The 12,585-nt window shown below is 36.1% G+C and overlaps 1 protein-coding gene across 4 annotated transcripts in view; it reads right to left on the reverse strand.

Moving 5' to 3' along the window:
• Positions 1-12,585, reverse strand: part of LOC121426623 (solute carrier organic anion transporter family member 4A1-like) — an 87,267-nt gene that overhangs the window by 37,309 nt on the left and 37,373 nt on the right. For 3 of the 4 annotated variants that reach the window (XM_041622986.1, XM_041622994.1, XM_041623003.1), the window contains 2 exons: positions 11,021-11,276; positions 9,292-10,337 (listed from right to left, as the gene is read on the reverse strand). In XM_041622986.1, coding sequence (XP_041478920.1) covers positions 9,292-10,114 — 823 coding nt within the window. In that variant the 5' untranslated portion in view covers positions 10,115-10,337; positions 11,021-11,276. The other variant, XM_041623011.1, reaches the window with a different exon arrangement.

Here is a 12,585-nt window from a genome sequence, read left to right on the forward strand (position 1 = left end):
GTGGGGATGATGATTAATGATGGTACTAATGGTAATGATTTGTGTTTTGTAAAGATGAATCCAATAATAAAAATTATTATCACAATGATGATGGTAATGATGATGATAACGACAACGATGGTGATGATAGGGATGATGATGATGTGAGGATAATGGTGACAGTGAGGATGATGACAATGACCAGGATACAAGTTAAACCATTTCTCTTTCACCAAAGAATATTACTCCTACAAAGTTCAAATTCACAAATCAATACAGGAGTATTTAATGGTGAATATCACTTAGCAAAGAGACTTTATGTACATAAATGAAAAACAATAAAGTTCAAATATCATATGCATATTCATTCCCAGTTCAGCAAAAATATTGATGCCATACAAACCACACAAAGTCAAAGAGAGGTCTGGAGAACTTTTTTCTCATGGCCAGTTCGTGTCAAAGATGACCATTTCGAGAAGCAATCAACGTCAACTCCAACTGTGAATCCAATCTGTCAAATAAACTGTCCACAAATCATTCGGATGGTCATGACCTACAAATACCAGTATCAAGTACAACCATCTTCTTTAATGATACCCCTGAAGATTCTTCTCCATGAGAATTCTTACCATTTATTCTTCAATTTTCTTTTCATCCTTGCACTTTGTAATCCTGTCCTTGTTCCTCTGTATCCTCTCATCCTTCTCTACCTTCCCCTTCTCTTCTGGTCCTTCCTCCTCATCATCACCTCTCACCTTTCATCTACTCCTCTCCCTTCTTCTCCTCTTCTTTATCTTCCTAATCTTCCTCTTCCCTTTCCTCTTCCTTCTCCTTCTCTTTGTCACCCTCATCTCCCTCCTCTTCTTCCAACTATCCTCCTCTTCTTTATCCTCAAAATCTTCCTCCTCCTTCTTCTCTTCCATGTCTTTCTTGCTCCTCTTCTTGCTTCTCCTCTTTATCTTCCTCTCCTTATCTTCCCCAACACATCTTCTTCCTCCTTCTTCCTCATCTTCCCCCACTCTTCCTCCTCTTCCCCATATCAAATTTCATAACTCCACATGTTTGCTTCTCTAAATCTATCTTTTTCATAATCAATTTCTTCACTCAATACACATACTTTGTACGTAATACTGTTTACAATAACTTACCAACATTTCTCTGTACATCATTTAAATTTCCTCAGCAAATACTCTCCCAAAAATTTCTACAATCCTTCCTTCTTTCATAGGGTGCAAGGAGACCAGAACAAATATGCACTGAATAATGCAATTCAGAAAATTGTAATCCAATCATTGTAAGAGTATTATCACTCGCTTTTAAATCATCTGACAGATTATCCATCAATTTCATCCTCCATCAGTTTTCCATTTTCAATTTGTCTCTCTTACCACCCATACATCAATCACATTCATACTCTTTCAATTCATCATTCATCATGGCAATTCTTCTGAATTGGATCATAGCATTGTCATTGTCTTCTACAAAGTAAGTTCAAAGGATTCTAATGGATTTTCAGTTGTAGTTTACAAGCACTTCCATCAAACTATTGTCACACTTAGAAAAGCTCTAATTTGTTTGGACAATGGTGACCCTAATACCTTGGATTTCTATCAAAAAAATATTTCAAGGATGAATATGATTTGATTGAAGTAAGAATGATCAAAGAATTTTTTTAAGGGATTGTTATATATGCGACATGTAACATTTTGAAGGGTGGTGTTGTCAACTTTTTGGCATATTTCTCTCTTTCTCTCTCTCTCTCAGCATCTCTTCCATAATTACCAGGGATTTTTCACTGGCATTTGACCTATATTTAATCATTCTATCTACTCATGCAAAGTCTGATGAATGTATTATCATAAACAATTCACAATAATAAGTCCAATATTCTAATATTGAGAACCATAAAATTTCTTGTACCGGGTAGTCAAGAATCAGTCTATTTCCTGGCCTTTACAATTGAATTGATGTTATTTCTAAGCTGATAAATTAAGCATTTCAATATTGGTTGCCTGGTAATTTTCATAACAGTTTGGAGCATTATGGCCCAGTGGATTAGTCTTCGGACTTTGAAACAGAGGGTCATGGGTTCGAATCCCAGAATCCCAGAAATTTATCCACATTGTGCTGCACTCAACCCAGGTGAGGTGAATGGGTACCTGGCAGGAATTTATTCCTTGAAATGCATGTGCACAGTAATCTTAGTAATCACGGCTGTCAAGCTACAGCTGGGGTAATAATATCCAAGTCCTTTGGAAGCGCAATATTTATTTAGAGACATTCATAATTGTGATAGGTGCTATACAAGAACTGTTTATTATTATTATAACGTAATAACTTCATCTTTGAAGAGCATGAGGAATTCATGTTTTATGACAAAAAAATAATATTTGGAAAACAGCTCAATTAACAAATCCCAGTAGTCTTTTCTGAGGTTGAAGCCCCTTTGCCACAACAAAATTTAGAGTGCGCTGAACTTGTCAAACTTGCTTAGATATGGCCTGCTTCCAATTCTCGTTAATGAAATCAATTAATGTAGGTGGCCAAAATTATACAGCTGAAACAAATCAGTTAAATAGAGTAAACTGTTTACTATCTTGATATTTGCTTTTTATCTTCGCATTTAATTAAAAGCAAAGAAAAAAACTTTTTTCATTATTCTTTAATTTTTCAAAATCACAGATTTATGGAGTAAGCTGTCTATGTATTTGCTTCTTATCTAGTTGTAATATGGTAAAAGCACAAAAAAGGGTTCCTTTTCAATTCTTCAAAAACGTCTTCAGAATGAAAAAAAAAAAATTATCCTATTTTGCACAACTTTATAGGCGCACAAGAGCACATTCACGCACTACACTTAAAATTACCGAGATTATAGGGGTCAACAAGGAGCAAATAGTTATGTTTTTTTTATTAGAGTCAGATAATATTGCAAACTAACCAATTGTGAAAAGAAAATAGTGAGAAAAACAACTAATTAATAATTGTATCTGACTGCTGCAACTAGTTTGTTTTGAAAATGTGTAGAATATTCAGAATTGTCTATTTGTTTCTTTAATTCCCGTGTTGTGGTTTCAAGCTCCGAGAGTTTGTTTTGGTAGGAAGTAAGGAACTGGGTAATTTTCTGACTTTAATAGATTCTTCAACACCTCATTAACATGACTCTTCTCATTTTGTCTTATTCTACCCCCCCCCCCCCTCTCTCTCCCCATCTCTTCTGTTTCATTCCATTTTCAATTTGTCTCTCTTACCACCCATACATAATTCCTTTCTCTCTTCAGGGGCTCCAAACTTTAAATACATCCTCTCAAACACTCTCCAATTACCTTCTTCATTACATGAAATTGACAACCTAAACTAAAACTTTCAAGGCACTTCTGCACATCTATATGCCTTTCAAGTCATTGAACTACAGCAGTGTTACAAGAATACTTGCAAAAATGAATTTTAGGACTTTGCACTCCTACATATTTTTATAAACATAAACGTTTGTTTAAAAAAAGATAATTGTTCTCTCTTGACATGACAAGTTTATGAACCTTGTAGCTGCATCTCCCTTAGTACCTTCTCACCCCCCCTTTCCCACCCCCACCCCCAGAAATAAATATATCAAACAACCCTTCCCCATTCTGACATTAACATTTTAGCATGACCACACCTTCATAAAATGATGAATTTATCAAGAAAATAAAACTATAATGAAATGAATAAAGATCAAAGTTCGATAGTCCACGACTGTAGGCCTACATCTTTCTGTCAACGAAAAATATCACATCATTATCAAACATATTAATTCTCTTAAATCAAATTTGGTCTGATTCAACCCAAAAATAATTGAATTATACCCTTTGTAGGACAAAAGTTGGCAAACCAATTGCTGGCTTTCTCTCACTGCCAATCTATCCGATGGTAAACAAACGCATAAAACTTTCTCTCCTGCTCTTATCTATGGCCAGCACCTTGAAGCCAACTAGCTGTAGAGGGCCATGGAAGCGCTGAATTCAACCGACCCCGCCCATCACCAGCTCCCTTCATTAACAGGCGTAATCAGAGCCCCCAAAAGAAAATCCTAAATGCTTTTAATTCTCTGCTGAGTGACAACATTGACGTTGGGAATTTGGGAAACCCCACCAGGACAAATTGTGCATGGTTTCAGCGATTAGATTTGAGCCCCTTTAAAGCTGGGATTAATTCAAGGGAGGTCTGTGACACGTGCAATTAATGTCAATGTGGTTTGTAGAGGAATGGGGTAGAACCCACTTCTTAATTGGCTAACTTGGATTGCCCATGAGATTCCATATCCATCATGGTCATTTGCTTTTCCATTTGTAAGTAATTCAAGATCATTGATACATGTACAGGGGGGGCACACATAACTGACTCTAATCCTTGGTGTGTAAGAGACATGCTCTATAAAATAGATATAGTTTTTTTTTAAAGAACTATTCTAATGTATATCTTTCTCTATCTCTTATCCAAAGTATTCTGTACACTAGGACAATGATATCAATCTATCATCACTCTTAGCAAACTGCATACTTGAATTTTCTGCAGTCATGCACATGCATCAACACTCATCCACATTGACTGGTGCACATTACCAGTTTTGTATTCAAGAACAGAGTTTGCACTTTTGATTGTTGCATCACATACCTGTATCTATACAAGGTGTTAAATGATCACATTTCTAATTTGACATTACAACAAGGTACTTTCACCTTGAATTAAAAAGGCAGGCAGAAATTAGATTAACTGGATAGATATTGACATTTAACATCCTTGATTTTTAATAACTGCAACACCAAGTAGACTTTAACGAGATAGCAGGTGCTTGAGAAGCAATTAAAATAAACTTTTTTGGATAGGTGTTATGATGTGCATGTAAAGACACTTTAAAAGTGACAGATAGAAATTTGAAGTGCAAAACTGCAATATTCATGAAGGAATTCTGCGTTTAATGTTTCTAGCTTGATAAAAATGCATGAATGATATCTTCATCACAGGCAGTGTTGTTTCCTCAGCTCTAAAAAACAATATGGCAATGTTCAATTACGCATTGCTTCACTGCTAAATCATGCTAGGTGTTATATTATGATGACAATAAGTGTGGAGATACTGTCTCTGAAAAATAGGTCAAGGAACCTGTTAAAGGGGATGTCAACCCTGATGTCAAATTGGTTTCAATGAGAGAAACATATCCAAGTTTGACAAACAATCATCAAAGAATAAGAGAGCTATGAACTTTTAGGAAGATTTGTTTTTGTGACATCAAGTTATTGAAGTAGCTATGCCATATAAGTACTAAAGAAAAACCAAAAAATATTCTTTGATGGATTTTCTGAAAGTCAGTCATTTCTCTTTCCCTCATTTTTCTGCTTTTGTTACAATCAATCTGATGTCAGGATGATTTTTTTTCCTTTGAATAAGAATTACAAAATAGATTTTAGCATACAATACAATAAAAATATATTTTCAGTTTATATTAATTTTATATAAAGGCCTCTATGTATTTAATCAGATTTCCAATAATATTATAAATGCAGAGTGCTACTCATCAAAGAATCACATTATCACATGATATCAAATGCACTCAAATTGTAAATATTTTGTGCATCTTTTTGAAAGACAGAAAACAGTCCCATTTGATATCCTCCAAAGTTTGGAGGATATCAAATAAAAAATATAAAAGAACCCTTTATGTTTCCTTTATTAAAATATTTAGTCTGGATAAGCCTGAGGGCAAAAAGATGCAAGAATGAAGACAATGTACTGGTACAGATAAAAGCCAATTTTTCAAAGTTTCACAAACATACTCCACCTTTTCCTTTCAGGAAACAGTCTCGTCTTTACCTCGAAGGTTTATTTCGCATGGAATGAGGAATGCTTTTCACAATCATATTGTTCAAAAGACATAAATTTGTTGTCTCCTCTCTTTTCCTGAGTATCATCATCTTTTAGTCAAAACAAGCCTATAGGCTACAATACATCATATATGTTGAAAATGTATACAGACCAAAAACTATTGTCATAGTTTCCGCAAACTCCACCTCTTCCTACTAAATGACTGTAGACTTCTGGCGGCACAATTTGTTTTGAACAAATGGGTTAAATATGATTTTCTCTTGAGACTTCTATTAGGCTATTGGCACATCAGTCATTTTCATTACTCATTTTGAAAGCATAAGTCATAAATTTTTTTTATGTATTTGGGCAAATTGACATTTTCCAACTGGGGCAACTATTCAGAAACTGGAGTCTTGATTGGATTATAGCAAAGTTTTTTACAATATTGACCTGGAGCTCTTTTGCATTATCTTAGAATGCTTTCTGTATTGGCAGCTTCAGAAGACAAGCAAACATTCTCTATCAATTTCATAAGATCCTGCTCCACATATAAATAAAAAAAGTTGAAACAGGTAGTTTTGCATCCCTACATTACCCCCTCCCCTACAACTCACTGGCCCTTGAGCTGCGCATATCTAACGGCTCTACAAAACTGTATTACAGCCATTTGTGCCCCTTCCTGCACTAACCCCCCCCCCTCTCTGAAATACATTTCTGTTACTTGAACAATCTTCATATTCCTTTGCTATATCAATAGGTTAATATGCACACTTTTATACTCCCCCCCCCCCCGATACTTTTACTATCCAACTACAATGGACGCTCATAGACCAAAAAGGTGCTGTCACATCAACTCGATCATAAAAAACAGGTATTGGAAGCAAAGTCTTAGCAACATCCCTGAAAGTAAATACTCTTAAAGTTAGTAACAGCTTACTACTCTTGAAATTCCAAGACCTACAGCAGAAATCTCTCTAAGATTGCGAAATTTTGCTGTGTGAAAGTAAATTTTCAGAACCTTAGCGTAGAATGCATTATACATGTCAGGGATATGAAATTTTAGTTGTATGACTTGTACGTATCCTCACAATTACAGGAATCTTAAATGTTTCAGGCTGGTATTATTTTCACAGAAAATAATCATCAATTATTTTGGGGATTGAACAATTTCTCAAAAATTATTATGGGATATTTATTGGTTTTGGTGGTTGGAAATCACATAGGTCTATATAGGTCTGGGTAAGTACCCCTGCAGAGGATGATGTACTAACCAAGCAATATGAATCCTTACCTCCCCCCCCCCCTCCCCTCCTCCTAGTTTTAAACAGCTTTGAGCCATGTATCAAACTAAACCCAGACCCAAGCATCTATTTAGCTCTGGGGCCCTGTTTCATAAAGGACTTGCAACTGTTGTAACTTTGCCATAATGGCTACTACCATGGTAACAGGGCTCAGCAGCCAATCTTAATCAAGGTTTCCATGGTAGTTGCCATAATGGCAAAGTTACAACAGTTGCAAGTCCTTTATGAAACGGGTCCCTGATTGCGTTTCAATCTCCAGTAAATAGGTGATGAAGGAATCAGGTCGAATGGGGAAGCACCCTCTCCATTGGGATTCATCTTTATACTCTCATCAAATCCCAATAATGCCCTGAAAATTGAGATGCATACTCATGATTATGGTTTACTTGTAATTATACAAGAAAAGCTGCTACCCATTATAGACAGGCTTATAAGAGGCGAAAGCCATATTTATGGTGAAAGCTGGTGTGCTTCTGAAAAGCAATAGAAAACTCAATTATGTCATGTATCCAAAGCAATTAAAATAAAAATTAAAAAACGAAATACTGTAGAGCTCGGATGCCAAATTTCAAAAGAAATATTGTAGAGCTTGAATAGGATATACATTTGCAACTATTCTTGCATTAAATTGTATCAAGTTCCTAATATGAGCTAATGGACTTTTAAAGAATAAATTATCAAATATTTTTCTTTGAAACCCCAAGTTGAACTAAAATATAAACATAGATTTTGAAAGAAAAACTTAAATGTGTTGATACTCTTGTAATACCCTTTCACAAATCTCCATCATTGATTTGTTAAACAACTTTTCTCAAAAGGTTTTGCAAACAAGCTATTCAAATTGTCCAGTGTTGTTACAGCCTGGGGTCTTGGAATCTTTCTAGGTTATCAAGTTGGACCCAACTAAAGTTCTGCTTACATAAAGTCTTTCCCTTGACACTGTGCGTTACCTTAACTTCCTGACTTTTCCTTTGAGACTATACAACCTGTCATACGCTTATATTGTCACAAGCATGGCACCACTGTGCCCTCCTAGTCCCCTCCAATTGTTATTTCTAAGACAACCATCTAAGATGAAGAAACAGAATGAGGGGTGGAAGCTCCAATTTCCTTCTTGCGGTCAGCTAATTTGTCAGCGATCACTCCCTTCAACCCAAGAAAGCCTTTTGTGTCAATGAATTGTTCTGAGTCACTTTGTTACTGTCGCTACATTTGCCGCAGAGATATTACACATTCAAGAAAAGTTATTTCTAGCTTCCATGTAAATGCCAATAACAATGAATGGCATGCACGCCCATAAAACTCACATCCAATAAACTTTGGATAAATAAATCTAATTTGCTCTGGTGCTGTGGTTGATGTTGCTTTAAAATGAACGAGACATTAATTACTGACAACTGATGAAAGAGTTCACTGCTCTCAAGTCAAAAGGATAGTGTGTTAACCTTCCAAGATTTTCAGTACCATCTCAGAACTCTATCCTTCATTTATTTTTATAAGCATTTTCACAAACTTTTCATGGAGAACTAACAAGTTTCTTTGGAGGACACTTATTCAAAAAATTACACTTAATACATTAAAAAGATTCAGAGTGATATGTGTATGTAATTTGCAGAGATGTTTTGTTGATGTTAAATGTCACGTTATTGAAGTAGAGAATGGGAGTGTGGAAAAACAGCAGAAATTAGAGTGTCACATTAATCTAAAATGTCTCCTTATTTAGAAAGATCTATTTTGATGCAAATCAAATACAACAAATATTTTAATTCTCTTTTTTATTTATCATGAAGCATAGGAAACTAACAGCAAAACTTCTACACATTGCTACCAGATTGGATAATATCACATAGGTAGTTTGTTTTTTCTTATTGTACTTTAAGTAAATCTTGTTAGTGATACCAATTTTAACGAAGAAGCCATTTTCAGCAAAAACTTCTTACTTGTGAAGTGGCTATTTTAATCACTTGATCAACTAACATCTTTATCCCACTTTGAGAGTATGAAACTGAATTTGAATCTGCAGTAACACTGTTTCAGGCAGTTAATAATCAATGCACTGAATAGTATCATCAAGACTAACGGCTGGGATAAGTGGAAAATGTGTATTATACTGTGAAATCAAAGCATGTTCAACTGGTTTTATGAGGTCATTAAAAATATGTGTACTTACCAATATAAAGAGAAGTCATCTTGGGCTTCACATTTTCATCAATGTATGTAATTCCGAGTGTGTAGAGGGGTGCTGCCCCCAAGCCATGAAGAAATTGCGCCCCAACAAATACCCAAAAATATAATGAAAGCCCACTGGTCTCCTCTACAGAGTCACAAGGGTCCGTCCCGTTACGGCCCTCATCGCAGTACTCGTAATCCGATGATCGGAATTCATAGTTTGGTGTTGTGAATTGGGGAAGCATGAATATAAAAGAACCCACGGCGAAGATGAACGCTCCAAAGGCAAGGATTCTCGGTTTGTGGCGACGCTCGCCGAAATACGTGACAAAGACGATGACGACCATGACTGAGAAGTCGTAAGAGCTGGAGATGAAACCGCTCCGCACGGAGGGAAGTTTGAAACGCCTCTCTAACGTTGTAGTGATGACGTAGACAAGTCCGTTAACAGTGATACCCTGCGTAATGGCGAATATACAAAGAAATACAAGAAACCAGGGAATCTTGGAACAGCACTGTAATGATTTGGGATGTATCTTCCCCCATCCGCACATATGCTCCTCTTCAATGACATTGTCGACACTTTCATCCTCGTACGCAACACGAGTTTTGACCGAACTGTATCCATTTGATGATGGCTTCTGATGCTCAACACCAATGACATCAAGGTCCCCTGGCGAAATGGTGCTAATTGTTCGAATACCTGGACTGGCATTGTTGCTAGAGTTGATAGTATGCACATGGTTTGAATGACCGTTTCCAACATGTAGACCATCCATGATATTACTGTTATTGTTGAACGACTTCTCCTCTGGATATTCCATGGTTATGTTTCCGCAGTGCCTTTTGAATATTAAAATCTATCAGATGAGATGATAGTAGAAACTCCTACACCAATGATGAAGTGTACCTTACTTGGTGCTTCAAGAAGTCAGTCGAAATAGCATCTGCAATGCTGGCACGTTGTGTGTACTTTCCATGCGAGATATCTGTGATGAGTTCACCGGCTACTCGGCACTCCGCACATGTTCCCAGTTTGTACACGCACTGCAATGGGTATAAACAATAAAAACATCTGTTAGTCCAAGACTAGTAGATGGAGAAGGAGAACTGAACTCGTTCTTTAGGGTGGAGTCTGCAAGTGTCATTAACAGCACGGGCCTCTGGACAGTCAAATGATTGCTCCCAAGCCACCAGGAATGTAAAGAGAGCAATTACATGGACAGGGTTTTGGCAAAGCCGTACTGGCTTGTAAACTGAGAAGGTTACGTAGGTTCAGTTACAGAAGATACTATATGAATGTACAATGCCGTCAATGGTTTACGGCAATTTGTTTTGATCTTCCCCCTTTCAAGAGCTCAAATGATTAACAGCCATTATAACGAGATAGCTTACAAGAAGCAAAGGGGCAGCCTTGTATTAAAATATAGATCTTTTAAGTGCTATCAATGTCTCCTGATATTTTCTGAGGAGGACACAATTAGTGATCGGGTGACAGGAAGATGCTCGGGACGTCAAGTTCAAATATAGGCAAGCGGATACCTGCACTCACCTTTGGGACCCACTGTTCAGATAGGATGCTATCAAGCGTTAAACAGTGAGGTAATTGATCATGTGACCATCAAGGTGTGTGTTACTACTAGTCTTGGGCAAAGTCAGCCAACAAATCATCAACAAGGCGTGCGCTGTCAATGACGGATAGGCAGAACCGATTCAGTAGGAGTACATACCTCGTAGACGATTCAACGGTTAGCTGTCACTCTGATGCGTGATGGACAGTCAGGTCATGGAGTGAGAGAATCGTAATGAGCCTGGCTAGGATGCAGATCACTGGCCTTGCGGTGGCTAACGATATGATCCTTGGTATGACGTCAGCCTGATTGTGTTTTTATGATGAACCAGGAACTACCATGTTACTAGTCCCGCGCTGACAGTGACGTAATACACCAAGGCAAAGGAAGTTTACTATTCTATGCAGATGGTTACCTGCAACAACAAAAAGGAAACAAAATATTGAAAAATTTGAATTTTGAATGTATCTTTAATTTCTGAAAACATAGTGCACACTGTCAATTTTGCAACATAATTGTGTGCTACATAAAACTGTTTTTTCCCAAAGAATATTCTATTGAGCTAAAAATATAAAGACACAGATTGAATCTTTCTACTTTGCATCTCAGAATTTCGGTAAATGTACTTGCATCACGCATTGTGATGTGGTTCAGGTTTTTAAGGGTCTTTTCCTCAATGATTTTTCAATATAATACTAGTATCTTAATCTCAGACATTTTTTATATAATTTGTTTTCTATGAATAGATCCAATCTAAAAACAACAAATATGCTCATTAATTTCTTTTGTTGTGAAAACATGTATTGCTTTGTTGGGTTTCTTTCCCATGGGGGAACAAAACAAGAGTAAAACACAATGTACAGTAAATGTAAACGATTTGTACTAGAGGTCATTGAACAGCTAAAAGAAAATAGCTTTGAGCCCATTTCATGGGGCATTTACTTTCAATACATGTGCAATTGGGTTGTTCACATGATTTCTATAAATTCAAAGCGGTATGTGATAATAGAAGAACAATCCTGTGAAATGGGTTCATTTCAGAGAGGAGATTTAGATCAGTAAACCTGTTGTACACTTCATTAAGTACTGCATTAAGGTACGATAATTTCCCAATTCAAGATGTTAATCTTCAATTGCAGTGAAATAATCTTCTTTGCTTTCATACTTATTGATCAAATATTGATTAAATAAAGAATAATGATAGAAGATTTAGGACCTACCTGAGACTGAAAATCAACAACAATTTTATATAAATCAATACAATAGTAAACTTAAATAGTGTATTGTCTTCAAATAAAGGAAAAAGTAAAAGAGAATCAGAGGTTTAAATCCAAGAATACATTTTCTGCATGCCATCTATCAAGCACTATGAAGAAGTTTCATCATGAACACAAAACAAATTTTAATTACCAACTCTAATTGCTTCAATCTAAACTTCAAATATGTATCAAACACCCAAATTTCACAAAATCTATACATCCAGAGTTCAAATCAATTTTCAACTAAAAATTGAATCCATGTGATATTCACTAGATTTGGAAGGCCGAGGGACAGATAGAATAGAAGAAACTTCTGTAAATAAGAAATAGTTTCAAAATACAAGAAGAACTATGCTGAGGTATGAAAACGTTGTTATATCCATATATGTTCATGAAATGAAACAAAAGAAACAGAAAGATAGAGCAATCCTAAATTCTAGAGAATATAGGCCTACGTCAGCACAT

This window comes from Lytechinus variegatus, chromosome 1 (assembly GCF_018143015.1).
Source record: "Lytechinus variegatus isolate NC3 chromosome 1, Lvar_3.0, whole genome shotgun sequence".
Lineage (NCBI taxonomy): Eukaryota > Metazoa > Echinodermata > Echinoidea > Temnopleuroida > Toxopneustidae > Lytechinus > Lytechinus variegatus.